At 46.3% G+C, this 23,665-nt stretch overlaps 2 protein-coding genes across 6 annotated transcripts in view; one reads left to right on the top strand and one right to left on the bottom strand.

Annotated features, from left to right (window-relative positions):
- Positions 1-1,333: 1,333 nt before the first annotated feature.
- On the bottom strand, positions 1,334-5,966 carry DAZAP2 (DAZ associated protein 2). 2 transcript variants are annotated; one of them, XM_043563940.1, is made up of 4 exons: positions 5,247-5,966; positions 4,093-4,211; positions 3,455-3,700; positions 1,334-2,793 (listed from the first exon to the last, which is right to left on the bottom strand). In XM_043563940.1, exons 1-4 carry the CDS (start codon positions 5,257-5,259, stop codon positions 2,665-2,667), a joined length of 507 nt encoding a protein of 168 aa, XP_043419875.1. In that variant the 5' UTR covers positions 5,260-5,966; the 3' UTR covers positions 1,334-2,664. The 2 variants fall into 2 exon arrangements, with proteins under 2 accessions (XP_043419875.1, XP_043419876.1); XM_043563941.1 differs by having other exon boundaries at positions 3,532-3,700; positions 5,247-5,387.
- Positions 5,967-21,745: 15,779 nt separating this feature from the next.
- POU6F1 (POU class 6 homeobox 1) overlaps positions 21,746-23,665 on the top strand; it is a 28,583-nt gene continuing 26,663 nt past the window's right edge. For all 4 annotated transcript variants that reach the window (XM_043563935.1, XM_043563938.1, XM_043563939.1 and 1 more), the window contains exon 1: positions 21,746-22,031. The gene's annotated coding sequence lies outside the window, so the exon portion shown is untranslated. The remainder of the gene's footprint in view (positions 22,032-23,665) is intronic.

Here is a 23,665-nt window from a genome sequence, read left to right as displayed (position 1 = left end):
TTAAATTTTTTTAATGTTTACTTATTTTTGAATGAGAGAGAGAGAGAGAGTGGGGGTGGGAAGAGAGAAAGGGAGACGGGGGATCCGAAGATACAGGGCTTACTTAATTAAATCCATGAACTGCGAGATTGTGACCTGAGCTGAAGTCTGACGCTTAACCCAACCACCCAGGTACCCCCAGGCTTTTTTTTTTTTTTTTTTTTTTTGCTTATTTAACTCTTTTGCATATGTTCTCTCCCAAGCAGTTAAGAACCCCAGGGAAGTTTCAGAAGTTCCAGAACCATCTCACGAGATTGAAACAAAAATGGTGGTGGGAAGCTTGTCCCAGAGGAGTGTCATTAGAAACATCCCTGGGGTGATGAGTTGGTTTACCTTCCATCCTGGAAAGGGCCAGAATTTCCCAGACCCATTCTATGTATAGAGAGAGGGCACCAGGAACTACCTCCCTACCACTTTACCCACCAATGTCCTTTGAATCAAGCCCAGAGAAGCTTCTTGGATCTTAGTCCCCAAAATTAGAGGTGTTTAAAAGATACAGTGTTTCAGTAGGAATCCTGGCTCCCCAGGTACTGTTTAGTTGGAATTAAGCTAAATCTCCTTTGAAGCCTATAAATTGTATTGCTTCCATCATCCAAACTCTGTTCCTCCCACGGTTAAGACCCAGGAGTTGAGGAATCAGTCTTGATAATCTGCTTTCAGTATTTCTCCACACAGAACTTTGGTGAAATTGAACGGTCACCCCGAACTTAACAAAAACTGTTACACTAAAACATTTTTCTCAGGGGCGCCTGGGTGGCTCAGGCATTAAGCATCTGCCTTTGGCTCAGGTCATGATCTCATAGTTCATGAGTTCGAGTTCTACATCAGGTGAGCTCAAGCCCGTTTTGAAAGCGAGCAAGAAGGGGAGGAACAGAGAGAGAGGGAGTGAGGAGAGAGAGTCCCAAGCGGGCTTCTCGCTGTCAGCGAGGCTCCTGACTTGGGGCTCAGTCTCCAGAACCATGAGATCATGACCTGAGCCAAAACCAAGAGTGGGGTGCTTAACTGACTAAGCCACCCAGGCGCCCCCTTAAGTTTATGTTCTGAATACCTCTGGCATAACAGGCTTCTAAAAATCTGAAAGAGCTTAGGAAATAAAGAAAAGGAAAACATCTAGAACGGGACTCATGAAAATGGTCAAATCATGGCCTTACACTCCTGCATTTATTTCAAAGGCTTCGTTAAAAAACAAAACAAAACCCAACAGGATGACAACAGTACCTATTTGAATTTTAGGTGGAATATAAGATATATAGAGAAGAAACCTAAAAACAAGCTGAGTAAAGAATCCTTGAAGTGAGGTGTAATGCAACTTCATCACTTTATTCAAATCTTCAAAATAGTCTTTATTCTACATTTTTAGTATAAAAAATCCACAAGTTAAGTGCACCACAGTGTAGAGAGAGACATACAACGCTGAACTTCCATAACAGTCAATGGTACAGTCAAACATCACATGTACAGAACACAAAATTTAGATGAACTGAAATTATAAGATAAAATAAAATAAAATCCAATTTCAGAAAACAAAAATCAAAATATTAAGGATCCCTGAAATATTCTTAACCCTAATGAGATTTCACTGGACTCAAGTCATTTTGTAGTGAGGGATTCCTAATATGACCCCATTAACCCAGCTTAGGAGTTCTTGGGAGCCGTGCGTGAGTGCCTACGTCAGATACTCTGACGATAAATGGTGACCAATTTTTGGATGGGAAAACGTCCCCTAATTTGGCTCTAACGTCATCAGGCTTTTGAAATGCATCCCCCTCCCTGCCCCGACATTTTAAACAAACTTGTTTACAGTACAGTTTGCATTGATACCCTTTGTTCAAATACAGCTCTCAGGTTTTCTGGCACCGAAGCAAATTTGGGTTTAGTTCACGGATGAAGAGACAGCCTACGAGGAGGGTCCGAGAGGCACCCTCCACTTTTGCCTGAGGAGACGCAAAAAACAGAAGTGAAGGGGTCCGTGCTTGGGGCACAGAAGGGGTTTCAGAGGATCCTTGTGAAAGACTAGTTAAAAGATGGCAAGTGGGGAGAAGTGCAAGGAGAGAAGGAAGTTAGTCTGACTGGCTTTCTGTCCTGCACCATTGATTCAATGGAGATTGGCGGGAAGGAACTGGAAAACTAGGGTTGAGGGTGGGATGTGGGGCAAAGGATGGAAAGGGAAAGGCAGACAACTAATGCGTTTCATTTATAACAAGTAATAGAAATCAAAGACTTAAAGGAGATTAAAGACCAATCAGAATAATTTGGCAACTTTAATTCTTAGGAAGATCAAAGTTCCCTCCAAACCTAATTTGATGTTTTATTACTAAGAGCAAAGACCAGTATGGTACAGTATTACTCCAGAGGAATTCAAGGAAGATCCTTAGGGCTGCTTCACCCACATTCATTTTATGAATGGATGCCTCCCCTACCTCAAAATGCTTTAAGGAGGTACTGCTACCATTACATGGTTCCTTATTAAGTTTGAAAAGTGCCTGAAAGTTTGGGCACCAGAAAGACACCCCAACAACATGTGTCTAAACTGCAACTTCAGGTTAATATGACTAAAGCAGTTACATTGTGAGAAGTGCTGAAGGTATGTGATGTCTTTCTCGGCACAGAGGTGGCCTTGGTTCTTCACCAGATGGTGTAGCCACCATCTGAGCCACCCATGAAGAAGTTTCCCTTCCGCTGAGTTACGAGGACATTGGCTCCCTGCATGACTGCAAGCTGAGCAGCATTGGGAGGGCATCCAGGGGGTGGAGGCTGAAAGGAAAACACAAAGGTTGACTGGGCATAGGGCAGCTGAGACGAGGGAAGTGGGCACAGGTGTAAACGGGATCCGTTAAGAAGACGGCAGTATGCTGACCAATCACATCTTAGAGCTAGTTCTGCCACCAATTTGGATTGTAAAGCAGGTCTGGATTTTCTGTGAACCCAAAGATGCAAACAGGAAAGTGCCTACCACTCATCCAAAGGCATTCCCACCTCATTTCTAGTATATGGTTTTGAGTGGCTGGCCCTAGCAAGAGCCATTTGGGCTCTAATTCTTATGCCGGGGGAGCGAAGCGGGAAACATAACTAAAATCTCTAGTATCTTTCCAAATGCTACTTAATAGGGATTATGGCAAATTCGAAGCAAATGCTTATGGAATGAATAAGGAGTATTACTAGCCCAGTACCAGAATGCAGCAGACAGCACTCCTAAGACAGGAAAACAAAGGAATCTGGTTAACGGAGACCCCAGGGAATGTGCCCGATGCTACTGACTTGCCACAGTTCTCCTGCCCCCTCACACCTGACTCCTGGATATCAGTGCTCACACCAATACCGCAGCTCCCCAGGCATGGCGAAAGGATGAATACGTAATCTTTTCAGAAAGTTAAAAGACACAAGAGCTGAGTTTTTCTGATAAGGTCATACTCACAGGAATGTTGCCAGCAGCAGCCCCAGCTCCAAATCTGGCACCTGCATCGTACCCTCCTTCCACCAGCACTGCTGAACCAGGTGGATAGATGGGACCAACTGGATAATAAGCCATAGGGATTGTGGAACCTAAAGGTCCAACAGCCACAGATTGGGCCATGGGAAGATACAGGGAGGCTCCAGGAAACGCAGCCGACATGGTGGGGACTGTGGCAGCCCCTGGGTGCACAAAGCTCGGACGATAGAGCTACAAGAGGCAGAAGAGAAGGCCACATGTTACTTCATGACATTCCAATTTTAGAGCTCTTAATTCTCCATAGGTAGATTACACTCTAAGTTACACAGGCTGCCTTTCCATTGCCACTCAATATTCTCCTGGATCGCTTCCTGCCATAGCTAATGTTAGACTCGAGGAACACACACTCATCTTCTTAACCTCAGCCTGTGCCAAAAGATATAATCAAATAATGCATTCTCAACCCCAAAAGAAACTGCTGAAGTATACAGGGTTTCAGATTATTCATGGCAGCACTCTCTCCTGTTTGTGGAGAGTAAATAAATATGTGAAGTCAGGCTTAGCTCAGGGCTGAAAATGTGATCCGAAGAGTATTCAGTTCAAGTCGAGTAAACTGGGAGCACCTCTGAGTAGGCAGGCGGGGCATCAGTGTAGGGTGGAGCCTGAGGAAGATGCAAGGTCTGAGGGTACACTGGATTCCCAGGAGGCTGCACAGGGTAGGTTGGCTGTGTCGGGTATTGACCTGGAAGACAAGGGGTGGGGGAAAATGCATGTTGCCTATCACACAGAACCACCAAAATGGGGCAGAGCATATTCGGTGGCTAACCTAGCAGCAACAAGCAGGAGATGTGGGAACAGACTGCTCTGGAGGGCCTGATTTCTGGAACCAGGAAAATAAGCATTCTCTTTGCACCCTCTTCCCGGCCTATACCCGAAGATGCTGGATTCTCAATCGACAGGAAGGCGCTCTTCCCGTTAGCATACTGGTGTAAGGGAAAGTCTAGCTGGGCCCAAGTTTCTTTCACAATGCAGGGCAGGTCTGGGCACCCGTGCCTGCCAGTGTACCAACGGTCTATCCTGCCTCTGCTCTAGGTGGTCTTCATAGGCCTGGTTGTAACTGGCCAAGACCTCGTTGAGTCACAGTGGCTACGATTATTTACCCCATCGATTTCCTACTCAAGGTCGACTTCCAAATAAAGTGAGTGGTGGAAGTGAACCTTCAGACCCGAGAGCAGGTAAATGTCCTGAGGAACAACAAAGGATTGTATTCTGATAAACACTAGTGCAATCACAAGAGCCGGGAGAAGTCCAGGCCTCCATCGGAGGGAAAGGTGAAAGAGACCTTTCTGGCCCCCTGGCCCGCCCACCAGCGCCGGCACCTCACTAGTTAAGCCCGGGCGCCAGCCTCTGGTTCCGGAGCGCGGCGCCCCGCCTCCGCTGGCTCTCCATTGGCCTGCCCAAATCCCTGCTCTAGCTCCCCATTTGCTCCTCCACATGCCTATCATGACAAGCCTTTCCCCCCACCCCCCACCCCTCCACCCGAGCCCGCAGCTCCAAACTGCGCCACAGAGTTTAAGGGGGAAAGGGCCGGGAAGGAGCGAGCAGCCGTAGTTCGGGGATGACGAAGGCTTCTGGCGTAGTCCCCGGAACTGCAGCCGGCCCAGGAGCGAGGCTCAGCTCGCCCCAAGCTTGGCGTTTGGCGACCCTGGGGTCCGGGCCCGCTCGCTCCAGGCTAGCGCTGTTCCCCGCGACGGCCCCAGCCGCCCCCTGTCCTTGCCTTTGCTGTTCATGGTGGCTGCTGGTCCGGTTCGGCTCGGCGTCGCGGACGGTTATTTTTTTCGTCCTCTTCCTGTTCGTAGTCACTTCCGTGTCACGTGACGACTCGTCCGCCTAGCGTCACCCGACGCCTGAGTGCCGCTGCTACCGGAAACTCCGCCCCTTTACCCGGCCTCCAGTAGCTAGAGGGAGGGCTCGCGTGGTCCCGCCCGTCGCGCGCGTTGGCTCCGCCCCTTGTGTCTTGTCTTCCAACCCCCCACCCGCGTCCCAAGACGCGAAGAAAACCAAATACAGGTATTGTCTCAAAACAGGATTTTTTTTTTTTCCTCTTTTGGGCGCTCGGAGGCAGGACCATGAAACTGTTCCCCGGAACTTTTTTCCACCTACGCGCAGCAACTCAAGGTCACCTCACCTTAACAGCCTTTCCACAAAGGGCATAGATTGCTACTTACTTCTCTACCGGCCTGAAATGTGCTCCCCAAACCTGGGCCTATCGCGCAGTTTCCCTCTTAGGAAACCCAGCTTAAGCTTCAGCTGGGTCAAGATGTATTTTGCCAGTCCAGCTGTCATCTAGCCTTTTCTGTGGTAGACTCTCAGTCCAGTCTTCGCTGCCTTGTCTGTTCCACCGACAGGCTGTCAGTATTTACTTCTGTGTCCTTTCTTTGTTACTAAAAGGCAGGGCATGCAGGCTCTGCCGTGCGTCCCCCACGGCAGCTAGCACTAAAACTGGCGCGCCCGCGGTCCCCAAGGAGTGCTTGTGGCCCTGCCCTTAACTTCGGCACTTACTACAGGTGACCTGTATGGTGCTTTGTCTATATTTTCTCTATATCGGTGTTTCGCCTCTAACCTCATTTTCCTGGTGAGCAAAGATGCCATCCTTCAGGACAGCAATTAAGGTTTTCCTTCCATCTTTCATTTTAAAATATGCCAACAATGTGCAAGTACAGAGATGGAACTGAGCAAGACATTTTTAATGTTCAGATTAAGACGAGTATCGAAAAGCCTATATTTACCTTTTCCTGTATGTCTGCCTCTGAAGGCAGCGTGGTGTTAGACATTCACTCCTTCAGCCTCTTTGTGAAACGCTTAACAAATGCCAGGCACTGTTCTAAAACAAAACAAGGCCCTTGCACTCTTGAAGCTCACCTTCCTTTGCAGGGGCTTGCAAAATTTTGGGCCACAAATCCACAATAACATGCTTTAAATCATGACTCAGCACACACACGTTTACAACAAAATTTTTTGACCTCGTAGTTATCCTTGTATGTACAACTGCACTGTAGTATTTTATATTCTATTTATTTTTTTCAAATCTGGTCGCAATTTCCCATCCTATTAACAAGTCAGGACCCACAGTTTGAAAAACACCTTTTTTAGTAGACTTTTATCTCCAGAGCCTTGCACCTTTTTTTAGGCTGAAGTTTGCGATCAGTAATTGGGAAGTCAAGGAGTGAATAAATCCTTGAAGGTCAGATCACACCTTCCCTGTGCCCTAACTTTTCCAAATCAGATCCTAACTTGATTCCACCCCAGAGCCTGAAACTGGAGAAGTCACTAATCTATCCCAACCCCTACCCATGCTCAAGGTGTCAGAAAATACAGAACTGAACCTAGGAAAGGGAACTTCCCTTATTTCTCTCTGTGGGCTCTTAGAGATCCTAAAAGTGTGTTGACTGTAGCAGTCTGCGTCAATGAGAGTATAAGAGGTGGTCCCTAAATCAAGGCACTAGTTCTGTTCTCACTGTCACCCGCTGACTTTAGTCCTCTTCTACTCAGCTCCCACTTATTCTCCACGACTTACTTATTTTTAATTTTTTTAAAGTTTATTTATTTTGAGAAAGAGATAGCATGAGTGGGGGGAGGGGCAGAAAAAGAGGAAGAGAGAAAGAATCCCAAGCAGGCTCCACGCTGCCAGCCCGGAGCCTGACGCAGGCCTCGAACTCTTGAAACCCGAGATCGTGACCTGAGCCGAGACCGAGAGATGGACACTTAACCAACTGAGCCGTCCAGGCGCCCTTCCCTACTATTTCTTAATCAGATCCTGCACCAGTGACCTTACAGGTGTAATCCATTGAAGGCCTTTAGCAGACTGAAGAAAGCTGCAGGTCAGGAAACAGTATCTCAGGTTAAGTAGTTGAACTAAGTTACACAGCTGCAAAGCCAGTAGTCCTACTCAGGTTTGTGTGACCGTCCAACGTCGTTTTTAATTTATTTACACTGTTTAACCTGTTTACATTGTTTTAAATTCCATCGCCTCCCAAGAGTCTCAGTTTTATCATCTGCCAAAAAGGTCACACAATCCTTGTGTCACCTCCAGCTCTAGACTGTTTTAGGGAAGGACGTGAACAAAGGGAAGCCTGAGAAGACAGAGGGGAAGTGGGCAGAACTGATAATCAGGTTGTACATTTTGGTCAGGCCCTACCAGTGTTAAAAACTCAAACACTGGGGCGCCTGGGTGGCTCAGTCAGGTAAGCGTCCAACTGTTGATCTCAGCTCAGGCTCAGTCTCAGGGTCATGAGTTCAAGCCCCATGTTGGGCTCTGTGCTGGGCATGAACCCTACTTTAAAAAACAAAAACAAACAAACAAACAAAAACACAGGGGAGCCTGGCTGGTTCAGTCAGTTGAGCATCCGACTTTGGCTCAGGTCATGATTTCATGGATCATGGGTTCAAGCCCTGCATTGGACTCTGTGCTGACAGCTAAGAGCCTAGAGCCTGCTTCGGGTTCTATGTCTCCCTCTCTCTGTGATCCTCCCCCACTTGTAGTCTGTCTCTCTCTGTCTCTCAAAAATGAATAAACATTAAAACACACACACACACACAGATACTTCTACTGGATGATAAACAGCCATTGTCCTAAGTTGTCCCCCAAGCACACCTATCTGCTCTGACCCCCACTGGAATCCATCTCCTGCCCAGGATCTCTCCATGGTCCAGTGATGAAAAGGTAAACTATGACACCCAGGAAGCCTCCAGGCCCTACCTCCAACGAAGGCAAGCTGCCCTCAGATTGGTCAGTGCTGCCTCTATAAGATGTTAGGTATTTTGCTTACCACTCTGGGACCTGGGCATAGAGCAAGCTAGGGCAGAGCCAAATGAGATTCCCAAGAGAAATGGAAGGATACAAGCACAGCTTCTCTGGCAGGTGGGCTTAAGAAGAAAGTGGCTACTTTCTTGTACAAGAGTCAAGAGGCTTTCTGTCTTCTTCATTCTCCAGGGTCCCCCAACCAAGATGAAATGTTCATTTTGTCATTTATCAAACATCCTTTCTTGAATTAATTTAACAACTATTTATGGAGAACCTATTATGCGCCAGGCCCTGTGATAGGCACTAGGGACACAATAGTGAAGAAGCAGGCTTCGTCCCTACCTTCCCAGAACTTAGTCTAACTAATGGGAGTGACAGAGAAGTAAACAGATAATCATAATGCAGTGTGACTAGCTCTGACATGAGGACAGTATGGGGTGTTAGGAGAGCACATAGACTAGGTACCTAATCTCCTCTACTGGGGTCAAGTAGGGCTTCCTGCTGGCAGTGATGTTTGAGATGAAATCTGAACGGTGAGCGGAAGTTAAGCAAGTGAAGGGAATTCCTCAAAGGAACAGCTTATGCAAAGGCCTGGGAAGTGAGAGAGCTTACAGAGAGGGAGGACATGAAAACAGTTCAGTATGGCGGGAACGTGGAATGGGAGGTGAGAACTGGTAAGATGTGATGCTGAAGAGGTCAACAGGAACCAGACCACGCAAGGGACCTTGGAGCTCACAGAGGATCCTATCTTAAGACATTGGATTCTATCTAAGGGCACCAGTTAGCCACTGAAGAGCTTTCAGAGAAAAGTGACACGATCCTATTTTAATTTTAGAAATAGCTTTTTGCCTCCAAAATGTAGACTAGATTAGAAAGGGACAAGAGTCGAAGTGTGTCTGGGAGAGCAGTCAGAATACCAATGTAGTAATTTAAGTGAGTGATGATAGCAGACTGCCCACGGAAATAGTGGTGGGGTAGAAAGAAGTCAGGGGTGGGAGGAGGGCGTTCCAGAACTCTTTACGAGGCAGAAACAAGCAGGCTAATACTCAGGATTAACGTCCAGGATTAGTTAAGAGAAATACTGTGAGGGATGAAAACTACAAAAAGTGAAAAGACAAATGACAAATTGGAGAAAAGATATTTGCAGTTTGTATCACAAGCGGCTAAGCAACCTGTCCTAGAACTCACGGAGATCAGTAAGCCACTAGAAAAAGTAGCAAATGACATTTACAGACAGTTCAGAGAAAAGTAAATATAAATAAATGGCTTTTAAACATATGAGATGATGTTCAGTTTCACTTTTTTGGTTTAAGTTTATTTATTTTGAGACAGTGAGTGTGGGGGAGGGACAGAGAGAGAGGAAGGGAGAGGGAGGACCCCAAGCAGGCTCCACGCTTGTCAGCACAGACTCTGATGTGGGCTCGAACCCATGACCCCTGAGATCATGACCTGAGCTAAAACCAAGAGACGCCTGACTGAGCCACCCAGGCACCCCTCAACTTCATTCTATTTAATAAGAAAAAGGCAAACGAAAACCGTGCAGACACCATTATCAGATTGGCAAAATCCAAACATTTGCTAACTTCGCTCTATTTGCAGGGCCGTGACCAAACAGACACTCTAATTTATTTTTTTGTTTTTATTTTCCTAAGCTGTTAGTTTAATTTCACTTAACATACAGTGTAATATTAGTCTCAGGTGTATGATACAGTGATTCAAGCCTTCCCTATGACCCTAGGTGCTCACCACAAGTGCACAAGTCCTTAATCCCCATCGCCTATTTCACCCAGCCCCCCTCCCCTGTAGTAACCATTAGTTCTCCATAGTTAAGTCTGCTTCTTGATTTGTCTTGCTCTCCCTTATTTTTTCATTTTGCTTGTTTGTTTTGTTTCTTAAATCCCACATGAGTGAAATCATAACAGTATTTGTCTTTCTCTGACTACACTCTTGCTGGTGGGAATGTAAATTGGTATAACTCCTACTGGGTTAATTTGGCAATATCTATTGATACACGATATCTATCTATCAATACACATACCATCCCCATTTCTAGGAATGATTCCTACAGATATTTGCACTCATGAGAAACACTGTGTATAAAGTGTTCACTGTAGCATTGTAATAGCAAAAGATTAGGAATAACCCATATGTCCAATAATAGGGAAGCAGTAAAACAAATCCTAGTACAGCCATACAGCTAAATATTCCGTGGCTGTAACAAAGAATGAGAAAACTCTCCAAAATATTTTTAAATTAAAAAAAAAAAGAAAGAAAGAAAGAAGAAAGAAAGAAAGAAAAAGAAAGCTTCAGAACAGTGTGGTTAGCATGATGCCTTTGGTAAAAGAGCAGGAAAACCAAGAATACTCTAGTATTTGAGTAAAGAAATTCTGAAAGAACATACAAGCTACCTACAAAAAGTGGCTACTGGTTGGCATGGGGAAACAGAAGGAAAAGTGAGACTTTTCACTGTATAACCTCTAAAATTTTTAAAAATTGGGGCAGCTGGGTGGCTCAGTCAGTTAAGTGTCTAACTCTTGATTTCAGCTCAGGTCATGATTTCACAGTTCATGGGTTTGAGCCCCACATTGGGCTCCATGCTGACTGTGCAGAGCCTGCTCGGGATTCTCTTTCTCTGTCCCTCTCTGCCCCTCTCTGCTCTCTCTGTCTCTCTCTCTCAAAATAAACAAATAATAAATAAATAAAATTTTTTGAACCATGTGAATGCTTACCAAGTCAAAAAATTAAAGCAATGTTGGCACACCTATGAAAATGGCTAAACTTAAAAAAATTAAAAAAAAAATACAATAAAATGGCTAATATAAAAAGCCCGACTATTTCAAGTGTTAGAATGTATAGCTATTAGAACTCTCATATGCTGCTAGTAAGAGTATAAAATGGTCCAACCACTTTGGAAACAGTATGGCAGGATCTTTAAAAGTTAAACATACACATAGAACTACCCTACAATCCAGCAATCACACTACTAAGTATTTACCCAAAGGATACAAAAACTGATTGTTTATAGCAGCATCTATCAACAGTAGCCAAATTATGAAAAGATCCCAAATGTCCATCAACTGATGAATGGATAAAGAAGTTGTTACATATATATATATATATATATGTATATATATATATACACACACGTATATATACACATGTATATATTAAATTAAATATATATATACACACACACACATATATATACACACACACATATACATACAATGGAATATTATTCAGCCATAAAAAAGAATGAAATCTTGCCATTTGCAATGATGTGGATAGAGCTAGAATGTATCATGCTAAGCGAAATAAGTCAGTCGGAGAAAGACAAATACCCTGTCATTTCACTCATATATGGAATTTAAGAAAAAGAACAGATGAACATAGGGAGAGAAAAAGAGAGGCAAACCCATAAAACAAACTCTTAATTAGAACAAACTGAGGGTTGCTGGAGAGGGGGGGATGGGTTAAACGGGTGATGGGTATTAAGGAGGGCACTTGTGATGAGCACTAGGTATTGTGTGTAGGTGATGAATCACTAGATGCTACTCCTGAAACTAATACTGCGCTATATGTTGACGAACTGGCATTTAAACAAAAACTTGAAATAAATAAACAAACAATAGGGGCGCCTGGGTGGCTCGGTCGGTTAAGCGTCTGACTTCGGCTCAGGTCGCAATCTCACGGTCCGTGAGTTCGAGCCCCGCGTCGGGCTCTGGGCTGATGGCTCAGAGCCTGGAGCCTGTTTCCGATTCTGTGTCTCCCTCTCTCTCTGCCCCTCCCCCGTTCATGCTCTGTCTCTCTCTGTCTCAAAAATAAATAAACGTTAAAAAATTTTTTTTAAATAAAAAATAAACAATAAACAAAACAATTTTTTTTAAAGTTCATACCATATGATCCAGCTATTCCAATCCTGTTAACCCAAGAGAAATGAAAGTGCGTGGGCACACACAGACTTACAAGGATATTTATACCAGCTTTATTTGTAACAGCCCCCAGTTGGAAACAACACAAATGACTGTCAACAGGCCAATGGGTAAACAAATTGTAGTATTGCTATACAGTAAAAAGTAATGAACTATGGAAGTGCCCGGGTGGCTCAGTCGGTTAAGCGTCCAACTTTGGCTCAGGTCAGGAACTTGCACTCTGTGAGTTCGAGCCCCGTGTCGGGCTCTGCACTGACAGCTCGGAGCCTGGAGCCTGCTTCAGATTCTGGGTCTCCCTCTCTCTGCCCCTCCCCCACTCAACCTCCGTCTCTCAATAAACATGAAAAAAGTTTTTTTAACATAAAAAAAAAAGGAACTATGGATGCACACAACTGGATAATCTCAATTATGCTGAGTGAAAGGAACCAGACCAAAGAAAAATAAAAACTAAAAAATGCATACTGTAGGATTCTGTTTATATAAAATTTTGGAAAATACAAGTTAATCTACGGTGTCAAAAAGCAGATCAGTGGTTGCCTGGGGGAGGGGGAGGGACAGGAAGGAAAGATGGATTCCAGGAAAATTTTGGCGGGTAATGGATGTGTTAATTATCTTGATTGTGATCATGGTTTTCATGGGTGTATATGTGTGTCAAAATTTATCAAATCGTACATCTTAAATGTCCAGTTTATCGTGTGTCATTATACCTCAGTAAAGGTATGTTAGGGGTGCCTGAGTGGCTCAGTTGGTTAAGCATTGGACTCTTGATTTTGGCTGAGGTCATGATCTCAAGGTCATAAGATCAAGCCTCACATCGGGCTCCGAGCTGGGTGTGGAGCAAAATTAGGGCAGAAGTTAGCAAATGCTAGAGTACAGATGGGTAAGCTGTGGTCTGAGGGTTCAGAGAATGGCCTTGCCTCTTCCTGCTGGGTCCCTACTTCCAATTAGGCCGAGTAGAGCTTTTTTATGTACCTTTTTTTTTTTTTTAACTTTTTTAAAAAGTTTATTTATTTTGAGAAAGAGCAAGAGAGCAAGCATGAGTCGGGGAGAGGCAGAGAGAGGGAATCCCAACCAGGCTCTGCACTGTCAGTGCAGAGCCCAGCACGGGGCTCAAACCCAAGAGCTGTGAGATCATGACCTGGGCCTAAGTCAAGAGTTGGACACTTAACTGACTGAGCCACCCAGGTGCCCCTTTTTATGTATCTTAATTGAACACCTACTATGTGTTGTGCTCTTGACTTACGTAACTGGAAGAACAAAACCACCTCCTATTTCCCAGCCCAAAGAAGGAGGGTAGTGGTTTGTGGAAGAATCCAATCAGGCTCTTTGAAGCAGCCTTTTCAAAGCTTCTGCTGGTTTTTGTGTAACTAAGGGAACAAGGATTACAAGATATATGACTCAGAAATGGACCCTCCTTTCTTATTCCAGGCAAGCCTTTGTAGGAGAGGCACTAACACCACTCTGCATAATAATGCAAAGGGCTAATTCCACCGTGGCGGGGGCAGCGGCTCTTCTTTGGGGGTTTTGACCAATTTTTCTCAGTGTGAAATCCCAAGCCACCTGCACCAGAATCATCCCGTGCTTATTAAAAGTGCAAAGTAATGCAGTGATACTAACACACATTCGCCTGTTTGGGGGTTGAGATCTCATTTTATTCTTTGAGGTACGGGTATGTGTCACGAAGGTTACTTACTTCCCAAAGGACAGTCAGAAGAATAAAGCCTCATCTGCATCTCAGTCTGGCCAAGAGACTGGAAGGGTTCTGGACTCGGGTGCCAGCGGCCCCTAGACAGTTCTGCTGGGTGAACTCTGTGTGCCAGAGCTCACTGGGACACATGCTCTGTGGCGCCTTTCCCCTGGTCCATCTCATAGCACCACGCACCCTCCCCCCCACAACACTCACCTCTTCCAGACTGGATTTGTCAGATTTAGGGAAATTTGCTGGCAGTAGCTGAGGAACATGAGGGAGGAAGGCCCTGGGGCTTCCCAGAAAGAAGTGGAGGTTTTTAAAAAAAAAATTTTTTTTTGGGGTGCCTGGGTGGCGCAGTCGGTTGGGCGTCCGACTTCGGCCAGGTCACGATCTCGCGGTCCCTGAGTTCGAGCCCCACGTCGGGCTCTGGGCTGATGGCTCAGAGCCTGGAGCCTGTTTCCGATTCTGTGTCTCCCTCTCTCTCTGCCCCTCGCCTATTCATGCTCTGTCTCCCTCTGTCCCAAAAATAAATAAACGTTGAAAAAAAAAATTTTTTTTTAAAAAAAATTTTTTTAACTTTATTTATTTTGAGAGACAAAGACAGCTTGAGTGGGGGAGGGGCAGAGAGAGAGGGAGACCAAGAATCCCAAGCAACTCTGTGCTGTCAGCACAGAGCCCGACTCGAAGCGGGGCTCGAACTCACGAAAACCACGAGATGATGACCTGAACCGAAACCAGGAGTTGGATGCTTACCCAACTGAGCCACCCAGGCGCCCCAGAAGTGCAGGTTTGAAAGAGTTTCTAGGGAGGGAAGCAGACCTGAGGACAGGGAGCCAGATTAGTGTTTGGGGTACATCCATGAAAGGTACAGACCCTTTAATAAAGATTGAATTTCTTAGCTGTTTTTCACTTGGGTTATAGGGAAAGTTAAAGGCAAACTTATTTATTTTACTTTATTTTATTTTATTTTATTTTATTTATTATTTTTTTTTTAATTTTTTTTTCAACGTTTATTTATTTTTGGGACAGAGAGAGACAGAGCATGAATGGGGGAGGGGCAGAGAGAGAGGGAGACACAGAATCGGAAACAGGCTCCAGGCTCTGAGCCATCAGCCCAGAGCCTGCCGCGGGGCTCGAACTCATGGACCGCGAGATTGTGACCTGGCTGAAGTCGGACGCTTAACCGACTGCGCCACCCAGGCGCCCCTATTTTATTTTATTTTATTTTAGAGAGAGAGTGTGAGCGGGGGACAAGGGCAGAGGGAGAGAGAGAGAGAGAACCTTAAGAAGGCTCCACACTCAGCTCAGAGCCTGATGTGGGGCTCAATCCCAAGACTCTGGGATCATGACCTGAGCCAAAATCAAGAGTTGGACATTCAACCGACTGAGCCACCCAGGCACCCGAAAGCAAATTTTTTTCAAAGTTTTTTTTTTTTTTTAATTTTTTTTTTCAAAGTTTTTTATTTATTTTTGGGACAGAGAGAGACAGAGCATGAACAGGGGAGGGGCAGAGAGAGAGGGAGACACAGAATCTGAAACAGGCTCCAGGCTCTGAGCTGTCAGCGCAGAGCCCAATGCGGGGCTTGAACTCACGAACCACGAGATCATGACCTGAGCTGAAGTTGGACGCTTAACCAACTGAGCCACCCAGGCGCCCCTAAAAGTTCATTTTTATTTTGAGAGAGAGAGAGCGCCCAAGAGACTGCAGGAGTTGGGGAGGGGCACAGAGAGAGGGAGAGAGAATTCTAAGCAGGCTCTGCACCATCAGCACAGAGCCCAACACAGGACTCGATCCCATAAACCATGAGATCATGACCTGAGCCTAAATCAAGAGTCATATACTCAACCAACTGAGCCACCCAGGTACCCCCCCAAAGGCAAATTTTTAGTGTTTTCCCTTATTCACTGCAATTCTCTTTAGTCTTCCCCCAACCCTTCGGCAAAGAACACTTTGTACAGTCATGTTGAGGAGAACTTACAGCTCTGCTCCACTGTGAATATAGTTGCATTTCATCCAGAGGAACCACACCAGGAGTTTTAGACCATGGCCAGCAGCCAGGTGAAGGGCCCAGGACCGAATGGAACAGAAGGTCAAGCAGAAGACTTGAGAGACAGGCATGAGACAAACCTTGCCTTTCATTCCACTTCCCCAAATACACTAGAGAGAGACAGGTGACCCTTAAAATGGAAGGATATGGGGGGGGGGGGTGGAAAGGAGGAAAATGCTGACACTTGGATTTATACACATTATCTCCTTTAACACTTAAAAAAACCCTAGGAGTGAATATTATTCCCATTTTACAAATGGGAAGCTATGGCTTAAAGACCTGTCCAAGGTTACACAGCTAGTAATCTATGCATCTGGTTGGATTATAATGTCTCCTAGTTGTTCCTGTGGCAATGGGGGTTGGCTGGCTGTCCATGCCCCAGAGACATTCGTTATTCTCTGTTCTATAGAACTTTGTATTATTCGATGCTTTCAAACCTATATTGCTTCTGTAGTTCACAGAAATAATAAAAATATTTTAAAAGGGGGGGGGGCATAATCAAATCAATGGTTTGCGGAAAACATTGTAAAATGCCTCTATCTTGGGACTGGTGGTCTTTATCACCCAGAGGACTTAGGAAGACAGAATATGAAGAACATGAAACACAAAAGAAAATTTAGGCTCTACTCCTGGTCTGCTCCTTACCAGCTATTTGGCCTTAGGCAAGTCACTTGACCTCTCTGAGCCTCAGTTTTCCTCATCTTGAATATTATTCCTACCTCGCAGATATGGTGTGAAGGTCAAATAAGAAGATAAATGATAAATACTTCTGGAGCTATAGAAATCAGCCTGTATCTTAGTTAATCTAAGTATTAACTCTATCAGATTTACTGAAGCTGCTCTTTAATTGCAAGGAAGGATACCCCCCTCTGGCCACTTCCTGGGCACAATCTCTGTGCAAGCAGGAATCAGGGGCCTTTAGCCAAGTTAAATGAATGGTGGTTGATTCTGCCAATTTATTTCCTACTCCAGGCTTTTCTTTCCCTCTTATCTACACATCTGCATGTCAGAAATAAATTTCTGTTTCCTACAATATCATTTTTTTGATGGAAACTTCTAGACTTACTCAGATGGGAGAAAAGGGGGGGGGGAGGAGAACAAAAGACCACATTTCTTCTGCATTTCAATCAACAACCTCATTTTCTTCTAACAGTTGAAGTGAACTTCTTATGAATAATGGATGATGGCCTGATGAATATGCACACAGCCTATTATGCCTGTGAGGTTTGGTAAATAATTTATGAGCTAAAATGTTCCTCACCTTGTTACTGTACAAAAATTATGGGAAAAAAAACATATTTACCCTTTGAGCTGGTAGGGTGATCCGTCAGAGTGACAGCAGCTTAGTAATACAGTCCTACATCATTGCTAAGATTACAGTAAATAGAATAAAATACATGCATTTCAGGGTGGGAGGTCTGTAAAAACTGGAGTTTGCAAGCCACACTCTGTCACATACAAGTTTTCAAAAACTCTGGCTTCTCAGAAAACAAGCAAACAACGACAGCAAAATACCTCTGGCTTCCCACCTTAAAATATCCCTGCATTGTTAACAGTACTCAGCGACCTTCCCCTCTCCCACCTATTCTCTTCCCAAGGGCTTCCACATGACCAGTCAAGATGGACGGCAGCTTCCTGGTTTCGTGAAAACTGGCCAACCGCGACAGGCCATAACATGGCAAAATCTAAGATTCCAGAGACGTTTTTTTAAAAAAATTCTAAAAGCTTTCAGAGAGAACAAACAGGTAGCACACAGAGGGGGAAAACTGGTGGAGAAGCACTTGGAAATGCATTGCTGTCTTTTGTCTCCTCCCAATTGAGGGTTTTTTTTCCTGCTGACCAACCTGACTCCCTGCTGTATCATCCTCCAACTCACTCCCACCTGCCCAAACCTCATTCCCTTAGCAACAGCAGTGATGCCTTTAATCTGGTGATGAGGGGGGGGAGGGGCAAGATTAACTATGGACACGAGGAAGATGTTTGGGAAAACAGGCATGGATCCTGGGGAAATTTGGTTGTTCTACCACAATTCTGAAAACCTGAAACTGGGTGAGTTCTCAAGCCAGGGAAGATAGGACACCGGGGACTATCTGCTCCGATTCCCAGAGCTTTCTAGGAATGGAGTACCAAGCCAAGGGAGCCGTCAACAGACTCTTGCTATCCCCCTGATGTGCTGAGTGCTTGGTGGAGACCAGACAAAAAAGGAAACAGAAGGCCCTGCCCCACATCTGGTGGGGAAACCAATATGTTCTCCAGAAAAAGAACGAATGGCCTATAAACTACAAATTAGATAATGAAGTTATTGGAACAATGATGTAGCTAAAATAATACTAATTAGAACAACATGGTATTATTCAAGAAAGCTTTTTGCAGGAGATAAACCTCGAGTGGAGTTTACAAAGGAAGAAAGACGCAATTAAACTGAAAGATTAGAGGTATATATGGCCAGGCCTTCCTGATGTGGGCCCTGCCAATCTTCCCAGCCCCATTTTGTGCAATTTTCACTGCTGTGCTCCAGCAGCACATGTTGATCCTCTTTCAGTGTCTCGAATGCCAAGTTCTTTCCTGCCAGATGGCCTCTGCCCGGCCTCTGCCTCTGCTGTTCCTTCTGCCTCCTGCCTATCCTGTCTTTTAAAGTTTGTCTTACATTTCACTTCTTCAGAAAGGTCTCCCCTGCCCTGCCTCCCCGGTGTTATTCTCTTTCACATCACATTGTTTTCCTTCTTTTTTATCTATCTATCTATCTATCTATCTATCTATTTATTTATTTATTTAGAGAGAAAGAGCATGAGCAGGGGAGGGGCAGAGAGAGAGGGAGAGAGAGAGTGAATCCCAAGCAGGCTCTGTCTGCACTGTCAGTGCAGAGCCTGATGTGGGGCTCAAACTCCCAAACTGCAAGATCATGACCTGAGCCAAAATCAGGAGTCGGACCCCTAACCAAACTGAGCCACCCAGGTGCCCCTGTTCATAGCAGCTTTATCCATAAGAGACAAAAACAAGAATAACCCGAATGCCCATCCGTAGTAGAATGGATATATTGTGGCATAATTATGCAATGGAATATATATACAGCAACAAAAAAAGAGCAAACAATACTGCTAGGCACAACAACATGGATGAATCTCAGGAACATATGTTCAGTGACAGAAGGCAGACCCAAGAGCACATACTGTCTTGATTCCATTTATATGAAGTTCAAGAACCAGCAAAGCTAATCTATGGTGATAGAATTCAGAATAGTGGTAACAGTTGAGTCTTCCTGGGTGTTGGAAGTGCTCTTTTTTTTTTTTTTTTTTTTTAAAGTAGGCTCCATGCCCAACATGGGGCTTGAACTCAAAACCCTGAAATCAAGAATTGCATGCTCTACTGACTGAGCCAGCCAGGTGTCCCGGAAATGCTCTATATCTCGTTTGGGATGGTGATGATAATTATGTAAAACTTCAAGTTGTACATTTAAGACTTAGGTACTTTACTGGGTGCACATGTCAAACCTGAATTAAAAAAAAAATTAAACACACAAAGAAGTAATATATGCTCATCATCAAAAATTTAAGCAACGCAGAAGCATACACAATACAAATTAGAGGTTTCCTTTTTCCAGAGAAAACCACAATTAACATTTTGATGTATGTCTCCCCCAACCCCTTCCATCACATCCATTTCTTTCTTCAAACTATCCTTCATATTTACATTCAAAACATTTGATCTGTGTCTGGTACCAAACCAAGTCACATAGACTAACAGTTTCTGCCTTCGTGTGATAACGTTCAAGAGTAAGAACGTGCCCCTTCTTCACAGAGTGATGGGAAATACAAAAATAAGTCACAGCCTGTGCTCTCAAGGAATTTACAGTCAGAGGGGAAAGACCACAGAGACTACAGACCAAACAAAACTCCCAAGAGGGGCACTTGGGTGGCTCAGTTGGTTAAACATCCCACTCCTGGTTTCAGCTCAGGTCACGATCTGGCGGTTTGTGCGTTCAGGCCCCACATCCGGCTCCACACTGACAGTGCAGAGCCTGCCTGGGATTCCCTCTCTTCCTGTCTCTGCCCCTCCTCTACTCTCTCAATCTCTCTCTCTCTCTCTCTCTCAAAAATAAATAAATAAACTTAAAAATTTTTTTCTTGAACTCCCAAGAGATAGAATACCATGATATGTATCAGAGTTTCACAAGGCCATTAAAGTGGATATAAGACTATTGTGCAGGTAATGATACATCTGTATAGAGCTTATAGTTTTTGAAGTTTTTTCACACACAGCCCCACTATTAAACTTCTTAACCCTAGGCAGTAGTGCCTATAGATATTACCCTCATTTTCTAAGTAATGAAGAAGTTCAACTACTTGCCTGGACTGCAAGCGGAAGAGTTGGGACTAAAACCTCAACGATCTGACTCCTAATCCACCAGCAGGAACTCCTCACCCCCACACGGAAACAGTTTGCAAACGGACAGCACCTGAGCCCTGCTGGCCCAGCAGATGATGACGTCAGGCCTCAAGGGGGAAGCTTCTGTGAGCAGGACCTCTGGGTGCGAGCAGGCTCCCGGTGACATTCTGGAAAAGCCTGTGGAGCCACTGGTGCGGCTTCCCTTCTACACCCCTCCCCTGCAGGGTCTTCCCCTAAGGGGCTTAAAGAACGGTCGGGGGAGGGCTGAGGACTCCAGATTCTCCCCTTGCTACCTGTCACTCCTCTATCTCCCGCTCTCCCCGAAATCCACCAAATTGGGGGTGGGGGTGGGGCGGGCAGTAGGTGTGCAATCCAGGCCAACAGCAGGCCGCCTACATTGAGGGATCCATATTCGCTGAATTTAGAGCCTCCCTAAAATATTCTCCCCTCATTCCTTCTCTTCCCCCTTGGGACTTCCAACTCCTTCCTCTTCCACTTGCAACTACTTCTCCAACCTGCTTTCCCTCAGCCCCCAACTCTGCCTTTTCCCATCCCTTCCCCTACCTTCAAAAGCCCCTAGGAAACCAAATCCTCCACACCACCATCACCAGCAAGGCACAACGTTGTTTGTCTCCATTTTACCGAACTTTGTCTTTTTTTTTTTTTTTTTTTTTTTTTTTTTTTACATTTCTTGTCCACTTGGACAAGAAGACAGGGAAGTCGTCTTTAGACAAGACAGCCCACAACCAACCGCCACTGGGGTGAGGGTGGAGGGTGCATTCAGGACCTGGGTTCCCTCCCTGAAATGGAGCTGGCTGAGCGCCCACGAGTTCCCCCTCCTCTGTCGCGGTGGGGTTCCGGCCTGGGGCTTGGGAATGGACCTGAACTTGACTTTCCGGACGAGGAGGGGCACAGCTGACTAACCCAGAGTGGAAAGGCGGCGGCGACGGGGAGTCACCGCCCCAACCCCAGGCTGAAGGGACCGTGGCACAGGGTCTGCACTTCAGACTCCCGTGATCCCTCTCTCGCACCTTCCAAAATGAAAGCACCTCGAGCAGCACCTCCGAGGGGGCTGCGTGACCCGCCCTACGGACCCTCCATTCCAGTCCAGGAAGGGAGCCCTTGGGGCCTCCTGGCTTGGCCAGGGGCTAAGGGTGCTGCCCTCCCCACCCCCACCCCTCGTTCCCCGCTCCCCAGATCCCCTCCCTTCCTCCACCACCCGCCCAGCCCGCCGCCCCCGGCGGCTGGCGCGCGCGGTGCAGCATGCGGCAAAGCTCTTTGCATAAATTATGCTCATGACGCAGCAGCTAAAAAAATCCAAGTAGCAGAAGGAGGGAAAAAAAGGGGGGGGAGGGAGAGGGGGGGCCGTGGAAGGGGTAAAAGAAGAAAAATATATATACCTGCCCGCCCCCCCCCCAGCTCCCCCACCCCGCTTCCCGGCCGCCCCCCCTCCGCCCAGCGCAGCCCGCGGAGTCCCCTTCGGCTCTGCCCAGCCCGGCCTGGGGGCCCGGGGGCGGCGGCGGGTCCCGACCGGCTCCCGGGCCGAGCCGAGCCCAGCCAAGCCGCACTGGCTTCTTTGTCTGCGGGCGGCGGCCGCCTGGCCCCGGCCCCGGCCCCGGCCCCCTGGCCCGGGCTGTGAGATGAATCTGTAATCGGTGGCCGCCGGGCACCCGGGGCGGAGGCGGCTCGGGCTCGGGCTCCGGTAAGTAGCGGGGTCCGGGGCGGGGAGGGGTTTGCACGGACGGGGAGGGGGCCGGGCAGGGGAGGTTTCGGGTTTGGTTAATATGCAATGCCCGTAATTAGCATAATTTATATATTTATGATAAAGAGAAAAAATGCCGCGGGGCCGGGGTGCCGGGATGCCGGGCCGGGGCGGCGGGGAGCTCCGGGAGTGGGACAGCGCGCGGCCGCCCGCCTGGGGCCGGAGACCCCGGGGCCGCGCCCTGGTCCGCCCGCGGGCCGGCGGGGACCCGGGGAGGGGAGGGGGCGGCCGCCAGGTGGACCCCGTGGGGTGCTTGGACCTGGCCCCTCCCCGTTTCTGCCCCTGGAGCCCTGGTGGGGTACGGACCAGAGCGGACGTTACGTACACAGACCCGGTGGCGACCAGAAGCCGATTCTTGCCCCGCAGGAGAACCTGGACGCCTGGGTTCCTGGCGGTTAAGGTCAACTGAGGCGGCCTAGGCGACCTGTCATAATTCTCCCCAGCCGCAGTACACTGGTGGGACTCAGGGTTAGGAACCCAGGCGTTGCTGGAAGGGTGGGGGAATGTGGGAGGGTCACCATCGAGCAGAGCATGAGCGCTTCATAAATATTTAATAACAATATTATTATTAATAAATAGTCATAATAATGGGCCCGTTAGGTGCTTCCTGGCCATTCTCACCTGGCCAGGCCAAGGGAGCCCCAGGGTGTCTTCTAATCCCCACTTTAGCGTTGGGATCCCCCACTCAGCTATAATTGGAAGCCTGAAACCACAGAATAGCCTTGGCTGCAGGGCAAGGAGAAATAAAACACTGTCAGGAAGCCTTTCTGGGCAAACGAAAAGAAGTTCTTTGCAAAGATTTGAGCCTCATCTAGTTTTCCCGATTCCTTGTTCCAAAAGTAGAGGTTGATCTTCAATTGTTCATAGACATCTATCCCTCCTCTCCTTATCTTGGTATTTTAAGGCAGCCAACATCGACGAGCAGGGCCTAATGAGGAATAATTCCATATATTCGCTTTTGATTGAAGTCCTGGTGCTCAGGGTGATATTTCTGTGACCTGGTTTGTTGTTGTTGTTGTTTTGCATATGTGCCATAGAACTTCATTTTGTTTATTGGTCCAACAAAAATACCCAGTATGTGCCAAGTTCTGAACAGTACAGACAGAATTGACCTTGTCATGGAGTTTTCATTTCAGTTTGCTGGCTATAAAATCATAATAGTAATCTTTTACATTTTTTAACACTTTGCAATTGAAAACATTTTTATATCGTGCTTTACTTCGATGAAAAATAAAAATAATAGTCACAAACAGTTACATAGTGTTGGCTGTGTGCCAGGCCCTGTTCTAAATGCCTTACCTAAGTGTTGTCAGTTTAATCCTTACAATGACCCATGAGGTGGGTACTGTAATTTAGCCCCATTTTACAGATAAGAAAACTGAGGCTTAGAGAGATTACTTGAGGAGAAGCAGTACTCAACCTGGGTCTTCTGCCTTTAAGCCCCAAGCTCTTTCTGGGTCAAAAGGTGGGTCAGTGAGGCCACAGAGGGAATGGGAGGGAAACTGGATTGCCACAGTAGGAAAGAGTTGGTGTGGTCAGGGTTCTCCAGAACTTATTGCTACTTCTCTCTCTCT

This window comes from Prionailurus bengalensis, chromosome B4 (genome assembly GCF_016509475.1).
Source record: "Prionailurus bengalensis isolate Pbe53 chromosome B4, Fcat_Pben_1.1_paternal_pri, whole genome shotgun sequence".
Taxonomy (NCBI): domain Eukaryota; kingdom Metazoa; phylum Chordata; class Mammalia; order Carnivora; family Felidae; genus Prionailurus; species Prionailurus bengalensis.
The sequence above is the reverse complement of the archived record's forward strand: the minus strand, read 5'-3'. Positions and strand labels throughout refer to the sequence as shown.